The sequence below is a fragment of the Larus michahellis genome, chromosome 9, assembly GCF_964199755.1.
Source record: "Larus michahellis chromosome 9, bLarMic1.1, whole genome shotgun sequence".
NCBI lineage: Eukaryota > Metazoa > Chordata > Aves > Charadriiformes > Laridae > Larus > Larus michahellis.
In genome coordinates, this window is record NC_133904.1 from 32,381,076 (window position 1) to 32,399,347 (window position 18,272).

The 18,272-nt window shown below is 50.4% G+C and overlaps 1 protein-coding gene across 2 annotated transcripts in view; it reads right to left on the reverse strand.

Moving 5' to 3' along the window:
* Nucleotides 1-18,272, reverse strand: part of PCDH19 (protocadherin 19) — a 55,832-nt gene that overhangs the window by 24,586 nt on the left and 12,974 nt on the right. For both annotated transcript variants that reach the window (XM_074600301.1, XM_074600302.1), the window contains exon 3: nt 2,861-2,919. In XM_074600301.1, the coding sequence (XP_074456402.1) occupies nt 2,861-2,919 (59 nt within the window). The remainder of the gene's footprint in view (nt 1-2,860; nt 2,920-18,272) is intronic.

An 18,272-nucleotide genomic window follows, 5' to 3' on the forward strand; every position in this document is an offset into this window, starting at 1 on the left:
GGACTGCTCCTCCAGCACAGAGAGCTGGGGAAGGGGGCTCAAGGGGGCACCCCCTGCTCAGCACCCCAAAACACATCAACCGGCCCATGCCGTCCTCGCAGGCTGCTTCTGCCCATGGGTACAGTGGGAGCCTGTGGGTCAGGATGCTGTGGATAGTGTGGAAGCAGAGAGTGAAACAGCACTGGAGAATAAAACTGGAGAATAAAATATATACATTAAATGAGCTGTTTCTATAACTAGGCTCCCTCAAGTCATATTATCTCATATTAAAGTTAGACAGGATCTAAACCATAACTTTTTAGCCTATAGAATCACAGAATCATAGAATTGTTTAGGTTGGAAGGGACCTCTAAGATCTTCGAGTCCAACCACCACTAAACTACGTCCCTCAGCACCACGTCTATCCATCTTTTAAATACCTCCAGGGATGGCGAAATCCTAATTGCTTAAAGCTTGAAAACAAAAGTCTTCCTCGAAACAGGAATTTCTTTTCACTATGACGATGCTCTTCTTATTTTCAAAAATAACCGGGTGATTCTGGGTCCGAGTGCACACAGATTTAAGGAGATCTGATCCACAGGGGAACTCCCTGACACCCCCTGCAAGCCGGGGGGACCCAAGAGCTGAGCTGCTCTGTCACCCAGCTCTGGACACCCAGCTCTCCTCCCGGAGCCTCGGAGGGATGGAATAGTTTCATTTCTGGCTGCAGTGGGGATCCCCGTGAGGGGCAATGCCCTGCACCACCCGGCTGCAGCGAGCCATAGGGACATCCGGAGATGCCCTGGGTGGCACGGCCATCAGGGCATCCCTGGGGCCACCCATCAAGGGGGACCCACCTGCACCCACCGCCCCAAACTTTTTCACTGGTGGATTTGGTGTGAAACACTGGTGGAAGAAGCGGCCTGTGCTTTAAAGCCCCGAAGAGCTGGAGATTTTCATTACTTTGAAAAGCCCTTTTGCGTCTCCACGGAAACCAAGCAGACCACCTACCATCTGATGCTTTGCAAAAGCACGCGAGGGGGGAGCTCTGAAATACATATAAATTGGTAAACCTTCAAACATTACCTTTTAAATAAAGATGTCCCTGTTGAAGCCACTAACTTTGATTCCAGGCGACATCAAAGAATTTTTAAGTTAAGAAAGCACTACAAATCTACAATTCATTTGTAGATGAGCGAGAGAGGCAGGCAGACAACACAGGAAAAGTACAAATAGATTAATTAAAGTGCTGGATTTGAGGAGATTCACTCACCAAAGATAGAAGAGCTACAACATCTCCATAAAGGCAAAGGATGAAAATGATGCCACAGTATGTTACAGAAAATATTTTTTGTTCTTAGATGTCTGCACAACGTTCCCGGCACCCGTTGTACTTAAGATACAAGACAAAGGTAGAAAGCGAGGGGAAATGCTGTCCTACACGGAGCTGCTGTTCGTAATACGCAGGCAACCCGTGTTCCAGCGCATTTATCTTCCCCGCAGTGAACCAGACCGTAATGCAGCAGCCACACGACACATTTCCGCGGCTGCCACTTCTCTAAAAGATGGGCAGGTCTCGGGGAACCGGCGGCAGCAGCATTTCCCAAACAATACAGCCTGGGAGCCAGCCCTGCTGCGGCAGGCGGGAGCGCTGCTTGCCTTTATCTTAGGTGTGAACGAGGAAAGATTAATAGATTTGGGGTTTTTTTTTGTTTTTTTTCTTTCAGGATGCCTGCAGACTCTCTGGCGAGGAGCGGCGTGGCGCAGGCAAGCCATCTTTCTCTCGCAATCACATTAGCATCGTTAAACATCATGAGCCACGCAGGCAAATATACCTGCCCTTCGCTAGCTGAACCCGAGCTGCTTAAACAACGCACTCGCAGCTCCCTTACTCCTTAGATTTTTAAGATGTAAACAAATGGGATCTCAGCCAGGCAGATAATTGGATTTTTATTTTTTTTTACTGCTCGGATCAGATCTCAACGGTTCAGGGCCAGCTCCTGCTCTCCGTTACACCATGGCTTCTGCAGAGCCCTGGGTACAAGCTGGGGACGGGCACGGCTGGCCCACCGCACACCTCGGCCGGTGCCCAGGCAGGAGAGGGGAGGTGGGCAAAGATCTGCCGACTACCTCCTGCACGGGGAGACGGCCCTCCAGCCCTGCCCTGATGAGTATCGATCCCGTCGGTGCCTTTCCTGGAGGCAGACGCAAACCTGGCCGCCCGCCCCGCGGGAAGACGTTCACCTCTCCTTTAACACAATCCGGTGGGGTTCAACCCTGACATTAACCTTCCCAAGACATTTCCTCGCCACCGCGAAGTTCTGAGGATCCCAGTACTTTATCCAAACAGTTAAATTCTCCCAGAGGTAATTGCCAGCTTGAACTGATGATTTCCCTTTTACCCAGGGCAGAAAGAATCCCAGAAAAGTGCTGTTTTGCCTTGGTATTCAAACTAAAACAGTGAGTGTGTATCCAAGCTAATTACCTGCCCCCAAACGAGATTTCTTTTTTTTTTTTCTTTTCCCTCACCTCACATAGCAGGGAGATCTCACCATCCAGGTCTATCATTTTATTCCTGGGCATTCAAATAGAATAAACTCTATGAATTCGAAAGTTGTCAGGGTAACAGCACTCTGCCTAACTCACTGCAACTTCCCGGTGCGAAGGAGTCAAAGAGAAGAAAAAAAGACTCGCCCTTTATTGCAAACCAAGAGCAATGGGACTTAACAAGAAGTAAATACTGTTTTTAAAATCAAATGATTACTCTCAAAACGTTTTGCATATTAAGAAAAGCAAGTAGTATATAACACAGTAAGGAAGAACATTAAATAATCAGGATTTGGCTGGGCAAACCCGAGCGCTTTCAAGCGAGCCTACGTACCTTTTTATTAAATGAGCTCTGCTGTTCACGTAGTTGGAATCGAAGGAGTAATTTTCAGTCTGGAAGGAGGAAAAGAAAAGGGAGATGGTTACAAGTTTGATTTCCCCACACGTGGGAAAAGCTGGGTTTGCAGGGCTGGGACAGGAACCACCAGCAAACCCAGCGGGAGGGAAGGAGCGTCCCAGTATGGCACAGACCCCAGCGAGTGGGATGCAGTCGGGCACGGAAACCTCTGGTCCCTCTCGGTCTTTCCACCAGCTTTCACCAAAAAAAAGGGCTGGCTGGTGACCACAGAACAATTTGCAGAGAAGAAACAATGTGACTACACTCTGTTACAAAACTAATTGCTTTTAATTCCCTGATGGACTCGGTTCTGTGTGTGTCAATTTGACTGAAAGTTCAAAAGGTATTTTTCTTATTAGTGTATAATTAACATGTTAAAATATTTATTGCATAGATATGTAAATGCCAGCAAGGTAATCCCCTGCTGGAGAATTTAATGCGGGCGCTTTTCTTTGTTTTACATCATTTCATTTGCCGAGACAGTGGGCTCTGTTATTAATAAAAAAGCAAACAATGGGTGACATGCTTAAAAGTTGGAGGGGAGTGAAAGCAGGGGAGAAGAGTCAATGGATTTGTCATTTGCAAGCAAAACACACTAACTCTGCACTTGAAACACTGTCTTTTAACCTCAGATTACAAAGCCCCAAATTTCTGGTGCTCACAGCAGGTAAGGAATGAAAAAAGCAACCAGGAGGCAGGGAAGAGAGCAGGGTGTTACCACCCAGGAGGCCATGGTGGGAGCTGCGTCCCGTGGTGGGATGCTGCGGGAGCTACGTGGTGGGATGCGGTGGGAACTGCGTGGTGGGATGCGGTGGGAGCTGCGTGGTGGGATGCGGTGGGAGCTGCGTGGTGGGATGCGGTGGGAGCTGCGTGGTGGGACCTGCATGGTAGAACGTGGTGGGAGCTGCATGGTGAGTCACAGTGGACGCTATGTGGTGGGACACTGCAGGATCTGCACTGCCTGGCCAGGATCCTTCCTGGGCTTCAGGCACCCAGGAGGATGCAGGTCTCTTTGTATGAATCAGGCACCCCAGTCCATCCCTCCATTCACCCAAAGTCCCCCCAGATCTGCAGGGATCCCACCTGGGCTCTCCCCAGCATCACCCCTGGTCTGGGGGATGCTCCTTGTCCCCCAGACGCCCTGGGCAGCAGAAGGGGCAGACTCTGCTCTGCCCCGCATCCTCTGGGCTAACAGCAGTGTCCCCCCCTGCCAGGACAGGAGCGGGGACATCCACCTGCCCCAGCAGCCCCATCCTGCCTCCTCTCTGCCATGGCTCCTCCTTGCCCCAGCCCCGTGGCCGCTCTCCTTCCCCAAGAGTGCTCTGGGATACTATGGCCTGTTTTTATGGCAATTATGAACATGGTAAAAATAAATGCATGCATCTTTAATGTCTCAATAAATAAAGGAAAGCAGAGTCTGCTGCTAACGTAATCACAACGGCAGGATGCAGGGAGCGGGGCGGCTGCAGCAGAGCCCAATGTGAAATCCAATCGTACCCCGGCAGAGGTTACACTGCTCTGCCAAGATAATAAAGCAAAGGCAGCGTTGGTTAAGTGTGACCTTTTCTGAAATACAGCACAATATCTAATTTACCAAACAGGAGCCTCCCAGAGAGAAACATGCAAGGAGCCGCGAGCCGGGGGAGTTGGCCTAGCACTCAGCACAGCTCGGTTATTACTTTCAGATAGTAATTACTGCTGGAGAGTCACGCAGGAGATTTACTGCACAAACTACTGGTCCCTGCAGTTCTGCATCCTCAGTCCTGCAGGACGACTTTGATGGTTAGAGCTTGGGAGCAAACGGACACATGTAATTTTAAAATACACGATGCCAAAGACTTAAACGCCACAGAAAATGCCTGATCCTGTGTTTATCCATCAATCCTGAGGCTGCCATCCCAGGGGAAGGGATGCCACCCCACGGCATGTCCCCCCACAGCAGCCCCGCGGGAGATCCCAGCTCCACAAAGGGGCTCGGAGGGGGCATTCGGAGCTCCTGCCCCTCAGAGATGAGCAATGGAGGGCAGGAGGGGTCGGAGCCAGATTCAAAGCAATCCCTGCTTGGCAGGGAGCCCCCTCCAAGCACCCTGCACTGGCAGACCTGGGAACGGCTCCAGCAATCCCAGAGCCTCGGCTGGCTCCGTCCCCGCATCCCCAGCCCTGCCACTCTGCCCAGCAGCAGCGAGAGACCCCCTGCACCCACCTCTGCCTCCATCAGCTTCATCCCTATGTCTGCGTGTGCATCCCAGCCCCAGGAAAACTGGGGAGAGGAACAGGTGGGTGGGAGGCGCCAGAGTGCAAACTGCAATATATACATGTACATCACAGAGCTTTAAAACGCTCAGAGCACTGATGCTGCATGGCCCAGGCTTCAGGGGGCAGGGGATACCCTGGGAACACTCAAGCTAGTGCCACCACAGGCTGAAGAAATGCCACACATGCTGCCATGACGTCTCCTACCACAACCTAGATACAGACTTCACACTAAATCCCCCTCCCACCAACATCACCGGGAGCTTTGCCATTGATTTCTGACTCCAAAAAAGACCAAATCTTGGCCCAACTGAAATCATTCACCAACGAGCAAATTCCCCATGGCTTAAGTTTGATGGCCTGAAGTACTGTGCAGACTCCCTGGTCCCCACGTCCCCCCTGCTCGGGATGCTCCACACCACATTGCTAATGAGGACACAACCCCTAAGTCCACGGGTGAAGGCAGCGGGTTCCCGCGGGGTTGGTCCCAGCATCCGTTCCCAGGCTTCAAATCCCCCATCCCACCATGACTAATGCTAATTACTTCCAGATTTTGGACAAGACAAGGAGTGACAGGGCCACAAGGATGGGAAATGTGCTTCGCTGGGCTGGGGGGAACGAGGTGCACGAGGCAGCCCAGCAGTTTACGAGACCTCTTCTCAGCCGAGGCATTATCCCTCAAGGTTATCTCCAGCCAGGCTAGGGGGATCAAACCAGAAAAATAAAAAAAGAAATGAGATTTTTCATGGAGGAGGGCTGCTTTATAGCTTGCATTATTCAATCGAAGTTCACTTGATTTAATTCTAGTTCATCCTGCGAGGTGCAATCACTTACAAACAGGCAAAATGACGGGGAAGGAGAACGTCTCCGACATGTCAACATTTTAATTGGGAAAGGATCCGCTCCCTCTCTTAATGAGGCCCAAAGAACAAAGTCAAAGCAGAAAAAAAAGAGGGAAAAGGTAAGGCTGGCTGGCGCCGATGAAAGTGTGCTCTTCATAAAGTGCATCATCAAGAGGCCAGCCCTCATCTTCTTCGTTCCTTTGGCAGAAGCAAACAAACCATTACTTTCTCACTGATGAGCGTCGCTCCCATGGGAATCAAAGGGGGGCCCAGCCTTGAGTCCAGCCTCTCCTGTCCATGTCCATGTCCAGGTACAGCAAGGACCTCCCGAACAGCGCTGCTAATTCTGCTCTCCCGCTCATCCTAACACGAATAAAGGATGCTCAGGCTTGTTAGGATCAGACCCTCAGCCTCTGTGCTGGCAATAAACAATACATTCACGACATCAGGAAGCACTGAATAACACCCAGCATAAAGTCTGTGGTCTCAGCCCGCATTTCTCTCGGAGCAGGGCGTCCTCCAGGCTCGGGATTTGCTTTCCAGCTGCAGGCGTGTTGGTGTCAATGCCATCAAAGGGGGAGCCCTGGCTCGGCACATAGCTTACCAGTGCCTAATTTGAAAAATGCTTTTAACTGCTGCCTTAGCAACACAAATATAAATATAACAACAGACACACTCGGCATCGAGCAATCAGCAGGGAAATTTTAAACTTTTTTTTTTTTCCCAGTGGTTTCCTTTTGGTTGAGGACTGCCAACTCCATTAAATTAAAAAAAAAAAAAAAAAAAAAAAAAAAAAGAGACGTACAAACATCAGTACAACTCTTCTTGACCTGGACATCACTGGGGGGGTGACTTCCCCATTAGCAAAAGGTCCGTTAGCAACAGGGCGCTGCTCTAACGACTGCTCACTCTCTGCCTTAGAAACAGAAATAAACCCCGGAGGATCCAAAGGCGGTTTAAGGGGAATTAATGCAAGTGCCAGCGGAAAGGGCAGCGGGCTGCGGCGACTCTGAGCACGACCACTGCTGTGGACTGATGGAGAAATAGAGGATGCTGGCTAGGGTCGATCCCCAGGGTGTTGGGGACACGTCCTGGGCCATGCCAGGAGGCTCGGAGCGTCCCTGCCAGCCTGCCTGCCTCAGGGCAGATGCCCAGGCTCTGGCTCTTTCTCACTCTTTCCTCTTTTCAGCTATTTCAAATGTGCGTTTTTTTTCAAACCAAACTCCATGGAGGCGAAAATCCAGCTTTCCCCGCTGTGTCTGGGTCCAGGCTCTCGACGGAGGGTTTGGCTCCTTGGTCCACACATCAGCCCCCCAGCAAACTCCATGGTTGTTCGAAGCTGGATCCATCTTTCCTGACCCGAAGTGACAGGTATCCGTCCCTCAGCCAGCCGCCGCCTTGGAAGAAGACTTTAAAGCGGGTTTTTTTGCCCTTCCTCTCACTTCAGGGTGAAAACATTCCTATCTTTCTACAAATTATTGTAAACCTGCTGCAACCTCCTGCCAAAGCATGTAGGGACTCTTCACAAAATCAGTTTCATAAAAATGACACATTTAGCGCCACTTTTTCAGGGTTATCCCTTGAGCCTTTTTTTTTTCCCCCTACGTGCCTTGCTAATAAAGCTTGCATGTCACCCTTTATTATTAAAAAACAAAGCGGACCTTTCTCCAAGGCTGAAACGTGCATCTCTCCTTTTGGGTTTCAGAAAATCCTCCCGAAACACGCAACAGTTCCTCATCCTCTGCATCAAGCTGCATGTCTTCACCAGGAGCACCGGTCTCCTGACCTTCCCTCCACGCTGATGGCATCATCAGGGACCACAGAAATGGCAAATCGTTCCCCAAAATCCACAGGGCCTCCCTGATGGGAAGGGCAGGGCTTGTAAAACTGCTTCTTCTGGTCCTCCTGTATCCTCGGTCCTTGTCTCCGTGGGCCACTCAATCACAGGCTCGAGCATCTGCAATAAAACTGTTGCTGCCCGTTAGGAGATCTCGCCAGCACTTAATTCTTATGGTTTGAACTACATTGTGGGTGATACAGAATTCATGCAAATTAAATAAAACCACTCCAGATGCACTTGGGAAACAGGGGAAATTTCCAAGTAGGGACCAGGTCAAATGAAGTATGCATCAGCAACGAGGGAAAGTCATTATCATTTAGCAAGCTGCTTATTACCTCACAGGAAATAAATAAGAGGTCTGAGACTCCTTTCCGCTGAGAGCAGGCACGGTACAAAACCCCACCGAACCCTGAAATCTATCCCCATGGCCCTGAGGTGAACAGCCGGGCTCCTCCTGGTGCTCTCACTCCCAGCAAGGTGACTGGTCTCTCTCCACACATCGGCAGGAGACCCATCACATCCTGCTCCGGGCTGGAGCGGATCACAAAGGACGTCAGGAGAGATTTTTCCCCCGTTGTGTGTGACGCCACGTAATTAGACCCTGTGCTGCTGGCTTCTGACGAGGACGCTGCTGCCTCGGAGCATTGGTCAGAGGCCAGGACAGGCCAACGGAGACCATCCCTGTGCCTCTGCTCCTCCTTCCCTGTGCTCCCCGCTGGCTCCGCTCAGGCACTGATGGCATCTCCAATGTCTGCCACCACAGGTGAGGGTCCCGAGTGCTGCAGCCACAGCCTGGGATGATGTAGCAAGAGACAGACCTGTATTTCCCAGTTCCTCACTTTCCCGCATCGGCACCTCCTGGCAGGATGGGTATCGGAGATGCGAGAGCAGCACCAGCCCAAGGCTTTGGGTTAAACCCCGTGCAAACTCCACTCGGCTAGTGCTTCCCCCGTGGGGGAAAGCCCACAAATGCTGGCGGACATGGTGGGGTGAGCGATGCCTGCCTCACCCCAAGGAGCCCACCACCTTCTCCATGCTGTGGCTCGGAGACCCCCGTGGGGTTGGGGCCTTTGGCCACCGGTCCCCATCATTATCTCCAGCCCACTCCACAGGCGCTGGAGCACAAGCCAGGGGATGCACCTCCGCTATGGCAGGCAAGACGGAAGGAAAACATGAAGCAATTTGGCTCTTATTAAGGAGCATTTAAGAGCCAGTCACCTGGAGGAGCTCGATAAAGGTTAAAAAGATCTGACCTCTGGCATCTCCCTTCGCAGCATTTCCCCAGCTTACTGCTAAAGCCTGTAATACAGGAGATTGCAAACTGTAAACTAGCAATATTAGTGTCTCTGAAAAAGTAAGTGCATTTAGCATCTGATATTGATGTTTTATAATTAGATGTAATACAGCAGATCATTTTCCTGCCCTTGATCAATGAAACCAGGGTTGGTTTTGGGGTTGGGCTTTTTTGCAGACGCTCAGATTGCTGCCTAAACCAAATGGAGCGGTGCCTCACTCAGTACAGCAGGAACGAGCAGAGACGAGGATGTGCAAACACAGCATCCATTTAGATTTACTATCCCCGAAATATAAACAGAATATTTATTTCTGACCTTTTAAGCACTAATTCCAAATTTAATGAGGCACAATGAACATTCCTCAGAGCCAGACTCCACGGCTGCTTAACACCACCGACCCTCTAATTATTACTGCAGCTTAAATAAAGGGCATTTGGTTCTGATGGACATTATTAAACACCGAAGGAACTGAGTCCAGCCTCCATTTTCTCGTGATGAAATAAAAAGCATTGCAGAGAAATTGCTGGGAGAGTTCATCCTTTAGCATCACCCCGCTCATCAGAACGAGCAGAAGTATCAAACCAGATTGTATTACGGCACAGGCATGCCCACTAATCCGTGCTGAACTCCTGTCCCCTCCCCAAATAAATACAGGCTTTCTCATTTTTTTGTGTGTCTGCAAATGGATGGGAGGCAGGAGGAAAGTTGCTGCTGTGATGTGATTTTGAAAAAGGGTATAGGATTAGAAACCCAGATTGAATCCCAAGCGCGGCAACACACAATGAAGCCATAATTACACTCCTGAAAGCCACAAATAGTGTCACCTGCTTGAATTTGTCAACATATCAGAAATCTACAGTATGGTTATGAAGAGCAAAAATGCAATAATAAAAAAACCTGCCTTACATGCCTATGGCGTCTGTAACCCAAAAGCTCTTTGGTGGCCGTGGCACAGGAGTCCCTCCAGCAGCGTTGCCGGGGCAGGTACCCACTTGGCACCACCACCCCAAAATCGATCGAAAAGCAAAATACTAACCCAAAAGGGGGTATGCTTTCTAAGGGAGAGCATACAGATGCCTTCCCTGGACTGGAGCAGCCAGGAGGGTGGCGATGCCCCTGCAGCTGCCCAGTGCCCCCCCGGTGCTGGGACAGGAGGGATTTTTGGGCCAAGGGGGGGCAATGCCTCCCTCCCTTGTGCCCATCGACGGGCACAGGGCTGAGCTCACCGGCCCCCCCACAACACAGCCTTCTGCACGGGGGGGCTGCCTCAGAATGCCAAGGAAAATTCCCTACAGGGATATAATAGCCAATAAACCTAATAAAAGGGATTTTTTTCCCTGATCACCTATGCCTGGGACTTTCAGATGTGTAATGGATCCATGCACGCAGCTTCCACTGTGGACTACACCCCTCCCTAAGTGGTGCGAGAAACAATCTGGATCTAATCAGCAGCCCCAGGGTAATGGGGCATGACTTACAGATTTGTAAAAAAACCTTTCAGAACTGTCCTTTCCCTGCCTCCTGCCATTAGGAATGAAAACAAATATAACAGAGGAACCTTTTTTTAAATGTTCCCATCACCAGGGCTAAATAAAACTCCTTGTCATTCACCTTCTGGAGCGGCAGGTCAGAGCGATGTGTTTTGTGGGGAACAGAAATCCCAGATTTGTCACTGAAAAAAAAAAAAAAAAAGGAAAGAAAAAAAAAGAAAAAAAAACAAAAATCACTGCAGCTGAGTTAAAAATAGCGAAGGCGTGAGATGGCACCGCCAGTTCGGCACATTGGAGTGATGGGATGCCTGGGTGGCCACCCCACCAGCTGCATCCCTGAGTATGCCCAAGCCCCAGGGTGGTGGAGGGCACAGGGACATGCTGAAACAGGGCTGGGCACCAGGATGGGACACTGGGTTCAGCTGGTGCCCGGCCACCACAGGGCATGTCTCTCCAATTCTGCATCCCGGAGAGGACAGGGACACCCCTGAGGGACTCCAGGACGGAGGGCGAGCAGGCTCACGGCAGCAGCCAGAAATTTCCCCATTTCGTAGCTTTCCAGGGATAAATTTGGCCGGGGGGTGCCAAGACCAGTGCCGTGGCGAGTGGCAACCCCAGGAGCAGCCGGGGAGAGCAGGATGGGCACCCAGGGACCTCGTCCCTGCCCCGTTTCTCAGTGCAAGCCACATTTATTATGATTTTTTCAAGCAAGATACAAGCGCTTCACTTATCACCTTATACCCTACAGACTTTTCCATCCTGCGGCTTCACCGGAAACCTGATCCTGTCCCAGCTCCCGCCTGGCTTCAGCTAAAATTCCCCAGCAATGGCGGATAATAAAACTATAGGGAACACTGCCCTGTGTGCTCATCGTGTTATCGTTTACATTGTTTATCTGGCATTGCACGGGAAGGCTTGCAATCAGGACAGCCTCCGCCGGCTCCCACTCTGAGCCTCAAGGGGATTTCGCTTGCAACGAAATTATTTATCAAAACCACTTTCCCCCAATTTTTATTTATTTTTTTTATTTTCCTTACTTGGGCCAGAAAATGCAGCTATCCAGCCCATAAAACTACCCTGCAGCCTTGAGACCGACTGCAAACCCGGCTCGGCTCCCCTCAAAACCCCCTGCCCCCCGCAAAAAAGGCGCCACACTGGCTCCAGCATCCTTGGGGAATATACCAGCACCCTCCGACCAGCCCTTCTCCCCCTACGAGCCATGCCACCCGCTTGGGGACACCAGGAAACGGAGGAAATCTCACCCAACAGGACCCTGTTTTCTCCCAGAAGAAACTGTAGGGAAATAAATGATAGTAAAGCGCTCAGGAGGTTGGGGGATGCCTGCTTTGGCGCTGCCTGGGTGCCATCCCCATCCCCACACTGCCCTCTCCCCCTGCCCGACAGCCACCCCACGTTATTAACAGCCTGGTAAACACAGCCCGTTGGTTATTACAAAGATGCCAAAACCTTACTACTTCTTGTTCCTTCCAGTTAATGTACCATAGCCGAGGATGAATTGCTATTACAAGGAACTAAAAATAAAAATGTTTCAGAGGCCGTAATTGGCTTGTCTTGTTGGGCTTTTTAAGGAGCCAAAGTACCAGTTCCAGGCTATTAGCCCTAAGGTTGTAGGAGAATGGTGTAAAATATTTCTTCATTAAAACCCTACCTTCTCCATAGAGGTGTTTTTCTTTAGGGTTTCTTTTCCCCCATTCCTTCTTCATTTTTTTTTAATTTTCTTTTTAAAAATTGTGTGTTATCAAATAAGCTTCAGTTAAAAGAGGGCTTCGAAAGCCCAGAGGTGATATAAATAGACAGGGCTCGGTGCGGCTGGAGAACCAGCCAGAGCCTTCACTCATCTATTCAGGTCATTTTTTCTACAAAACTTACATAATATTCCTCAGTCGCCTCTGTAATCTTGGGCCATTTTTAATGATCAGCCCCAAATCTTTCAGTCCTTGGGGAGACAATGCTCTGTGCCAGCAAACACCCAACCCACTGGCATGAGACGGGGACCACCACCACCGCAGGGAGCCGGGGGTGCCCAGGGTGCTCCCTGGGATGGGGACCTGTTGGAGCAGGTCCAGAGGAGGGCCATGAAGATGACCAAAGGGCTGGAGCCCCTCTGCTGTGAGGACAGGCTGAGAAAGTTGGGGGTGTTCAGCCTGGAGAAGAGAAGGCTTTGGGGAGACCTTACAGCGTCCTTCCAGTATCTGAAGGGGCTCCAGGAAAGCTGGGGAGGGACTTTCTACAAGGGCATGTAGTGATAGAACCAAGGGGTAATGGCTTCAAACTGAAAAGGGGGAAATTTAGGTTAGATAGCAGGAAGAGATTTTTCACTGTGAGGGTGGTTAGCCCCTGGCCCAGGCTGCCCAGAGAAGCTGTGGCTGCCCCATCCCTGGAGGTGTTCAAGGCCAGGCTGGACGGGGCTTGGAGCAACCCGGTCTGGTGGGAGGTGTCCCTGCCCAGGGCAGGGGGGTGAAACTAGATGATCTTTTAAGGTCCCTTCCAACCCAAACCATTCTATGACGCTATATGACTATGTTTTGGTTTTTTCCTTTTGAGGCTCTTTGGTGTTATTTGGTTATCACAGAATCACGGAATTTTTCAGAGTTGGAAGGGACCTCTAGAGATCATCTAGTCCAACTCCCCTGCTAAAGCAGGACTGCCTAGAGCACATTGCTCAGGACTGCATCCAGGCGGGTTATGAAGAGCTTTAGTTACCACCATTACTCAATATCGGCAACAACCACGACAAAACCAAAACCACTGATTCAGCAAAACCCTTCTTTCAAAAGAAGCAGATGCTCTGCTGAGCGAGGACTTGGCTCGACACCAGCCATCCTGATGAGGATGGTGACGATGCACTGGCAAAACAACAATAATTTACAATCACAACTTGAAAATTGGCTTTAAGTCCTGCCACTTGCAGAGCCTGCTCCGACCAACAGGAGCACCTCGGGGCTGCCCTCGCCACCCGCACGGAGTCGGGCACGGCAGAGACCCCCTCTGTGACAATGGCTTGGAGCAGCGTGGCATTAAAATAAATAATAATAATACCAATAATGATGACTACCAATCCCTAGATAACACTGCACAGCAGGAGAAGCTCAGCAGAAAAGCTACAACAGAGCCTTTTGCTCCCTGCTTTTGCGCAAGGAGAAGGATGACACGTTGCTTTGTGGAACGACAACCCAACAGGTATTTACTACTTTGATTCTGTGATTTGAAGGTTGCTGCTAGAAGACAACTATTTCTGTTAGGTGCAATTGCTATTTTTTGACAGTGTCTAGGCAATACCTTGTTAAAAAGGGCAAAACAACAGTTATTAATTACCCTAATTAACCCAATTCATAAGACACATTTGTGTGGCTGTCATGACAACTGCTTTGACTAACTTGCCAAGAATAGCTTAGCTGTCCATTCAAATAAATCCCTGATAATTACTAGTCTAGTTTACTGGGCTTCTGTGATAATAATAATTAGTGCTACTGCACAAAAGGTCGCACTAAACAGTTTATGAATGATGCATTTCGCATGGCGATTACATGAGTCACGCAGCACCCAGTGAACGGACGCAGCCACATTTCCAACGTGGTGAGATGTGATTAGATGGGAGCCTGTGGCCGCTCTGCCTGTGGACAGCACGGCAGGCTGAGAGGGAGAAGTCATTAAGGTCAGAGGAGAAATGACCAAAGAGAAGTTGGGTGAAGCTGGGACGGCCACTGACCTGTCCCCTTGACAGCCGGGGTGTCCATCCATCCATCTGTCCATCCAGCCACCACAAGCCAGGAGATGGTACTCTACTTCTAATGAAGGCACTGGTAGACACCAAAAAGTTTCCAAGCCTGACCTGTTGCATGCTGGTCTCTCACCTCACCCCCTCCTTTCCTTCCGCGTCAATGATGGATAACCGCAGTTCACCTCTGGTTTTGGTGTACTCGAGGGCCACGAAGATGCTGCGAGGACAGCTCCTCCGCTGTGAGGACAGACTGAGAGAGTTGGGGGTGTTCAGCCTGAAGAAGAGAAGGCTCGGGGGAGACCTTAGAGCCCCTTCCAGTATCTGAAGGGGGCCTACAAGAAAGCTGGAGAGGGCATGTAGCGATAGGACGAGGGGTAATGGCTTCAAACTGGAAGAGGGGAGATTCAGATTAGGTATCAAGAAGAAATTTTTCACGGTGAGGGTGGTGAGCCCCTGGCCCAGGTTGCCCAGAGAAGCTGCGGCTGCCCCCTCCCTGGAGGGGTTCAAGGCCAGGCTGGACGGGGCTTGGAGCAACCTGGTCTGGTGGGAGGTGTCCCTGCCCAGGGCAGGGGGGTGGAACTAGATGGTCTTTAAGGTCCCTTCCAACCTAAACCATTCTATGTTTATATGATACTTCCCCATTATTAGGTTTCAGAATCAATGTCAAAGGGGTTGAAGGCAACACAACCCCAGGGTGGGCAGCTACAGCCCTCTCCGTCTCCATCTCTACCTCTGCAGGAAGAAACCCTCCAACCTGCGGTTTGGGTCTCCCCACCATCAGTTGCAGCTCCAGCACATCCCCTGGGTTGTCCTGCGGGCAGCTGGCATCACTCAGCCTGGCATCGCTCAGCCCAGCATCGCTGCTCCTCAGCCTCCTCTAGGCACGAAAAGAAAAGGGCAGCCTCCCACAGTGCCTTCCTGCGCTCCTGATGCTTTCATTCACCTTCACAATGGGAAATCCAGGCCCAACAAATGCCATGTTTCCTTTGCTGAGGTTTCCAGTTGAAAACTGGGATTCCCTCTGGCCACACTGAGGTGGAGGTGAAGGGGGATGGGACTGCAATGCCCCACCACCAACACTGCAAAATCCTGCCAAACCCTGGGCAGAAAGGGCAGCGGGGCAGGGACAGAGGCAGCACGCTCACATTTAATACAGAGGACAGCTGTCGGCTCCATGGAAATCTATGAAATCACCCCATTTAGAATAAATTCTGCTTAAATACCACATATGGTCCTTATTGTCCGTCCCTTGTTACCTATCAGAGGAGGCATCTGCATGTAAACAGGGTCTTAATCTGCAAATATTTGTCTGCTCCAGCACTGTCCTCCCTCACCCCCACCTGAACTTGCAATTATTCTTATTGATTGACTTTAAGAGAGCACCACGCACATGCCTCGAGCTGCCACGCGCCAAGCAAACAAGGGAGCAACGCCGGGCTCTGTTGTAATCATTACCGGGGCGAGCAATTGCCCTGTCACACATGGCAGGTTATGGCTTCAGACTGGAGGCAGCAAGGCCAGATGAACGCTTAAAAAATGTCGTTAAAGTGTGAAAAGCGAGGATGTAGAAATGACACCTCCTTTCTCAACAAATCTGTTCCCGGAGCATCTCCCAGCTCTGCGGAGATTTCATCGCCTTTCAGCCTGAGGAGCCAGTACAGCCCTCGCAGGGGGGACACGGGCTTGCGTCCTCTTTGCGTGCCAAAATAAGCTCTGATGAGGACATCCTCGATCTGAAGAAGATGGATTTGAGGATGAAGAAAGATTTGAGGTCCCGAGAAGTATTTTAGGGATGGAGCCCGAGCCCAGGCTCGCCCACGCATCACCCGCAGCCCTGGCCAAAAGCACGTGCTACAGAAGACAAGGTGCTTTTATCAGACCAACGGGGAGAAATTAGGGAAACCTGATGCTAAGCAGAACCTTCCCCAGTTTTCCCAAGTGAAGTTTGCCGCTCAGTTCAATATGTTAGTGCCTAATGAAGGTTTCCCCCATATTCTGCAGGGTATAATCATTCTCCTCCTAATGAGCATGTGTTAATGGCATATTAATGCTGACAACAACCAAGTGCAGAGAACAAGAGATGAACATATTCTAAAATTCATCTTTTCTTTTTATTTTTTTTTTTTTTCCTTCCAAACAAAGGAATCCAGCGGGCAGCTGAGCAAGCCCCAGCCCGGTGGGAGACCGGGGCTCCCACAGCAATGCTGCTGGCTCTGGTCCATGGGCTCACCACGAGATGCAGAGCGCGCATGGGACCAGGGCTTTGGTCTCTCACTAACCCAACCCCTGCCATTAATTGACGTAGAAGGAAGGATCTCAGCCCAAGCGCAGTGTTTCCCCTCAAACAGGGGACACAGCCACGGCGGGAGCTGAACAAAAAAGCAGAGGAACTGCTTGCAAACGTCTGGAAAAGCATTTCACCGGGCAGACAGGTCTGGATGCTGTTTCTAAGCCAACAGCCGTGTGGATTTGATTACCAAATGTCACTGAAGCTGGGTCCCTGCCAGAGCATCCAGATGTGAATCTGAATATGAAAAGTCCAGGAGGGAGCAGGTGACGGGAGTCGCAGGGGCGGGCACCGAGTCCCCATCCTGCTGCCGGCATCCCAGCCCATCTGGGTTTGCCTGACCGAGTTTACACCAGCATGGAAAAGAACAGGCATAAAATGGGTGCTTTCCCATTTCTTCATCTCCCAAAACCCTGACAGTTCCCCACAAGTGTGCCCCGTGGGTGTGCTGCCCACTGCCAGGCGCTGCGGGAAGGGGCGGAAGCCTAATTCCCTAATTGTCCAACTCTGTGTGCTCCCACCAGCACATATATTTACATTTCCAGATCGATAATCGATGCTAGAATCAATAACAGGGAATTTAGCTACATTATAAAAACAGTAAAATCAGCCAATACTGAGAAATGACTATTGAGTCCTGTGTTTTCTGTACTCACTTAGTCTAATAATGGTGAATGATATTTTCCAAGTACATTATTCAGCAATAAAACCGCCGAATTATTTGATCTCTTTCTAACCTTTATGATTCTAAGCACTCTTTTTGACCCAGATTGAATGAGGCAACATCTGCAGAGCCTTTCACAAAATTGTACTCAGCGTGCACTATTGTAGGTCCGCTGCCAAAGATAAATGTTATTATTTTAAAGCCATCATCCTCCTAATAGATGAGCAAACGCACTGCATTAGCATAGCCTGCAGAGCTCGAGCACGGGTGAGAAAATGCCAGAGGGTTCTCCCTTAATGGAATTTTACATACCTGACTTAGGATGGGTTAATGCAATCCACCAACACGGGAATTTGAAAACCTGCCCTGTGGCATACACCTGCCGTTACAAAAGATGGTCTAATCCGACAAGCTCCAGATCCCCGTGAAAACCACAAAGGATTCATGTCCAGATCTCCAGAGGCCAAGAGGGCATCGTGAGGAGGACCTCATCCAGACAGCTCTGACGCACGCAGACCTTCGCTCTTTATCACAGACCTACAAGACGCACCGGGTGCAAGGAGAAGCCACAGCTGGGGCTACCTGCCGTGTGCCAAGGGTTGCCATCAGAGGGTGCATGAGCTGCAACACCAGCCATGGGCATCTGGCCGCTGCAGCACCAGCGGCCGCCACGCTCAAGCTTTCCCCAGCCTAAGGAGAACTCACCGTAATTCCGTGTTAAACAGGGAGCCGCGTCGCCGATAAGTACTAATCACTTATCTGGCTGACATAAGCCATTACTTCCTTCCAAATTTAGACTAGAAACTAGAAGGCGGCACTGAAGCAATGATGCTGTGGTCTCTTCTCCGGTAAATCCTCCAACGGGTATCACGGGTTCTGCCCCAGCAGCCACAGAGAAATCAGGAGCCACCAACAGCCTCAGTGTCCCTTTGCTGA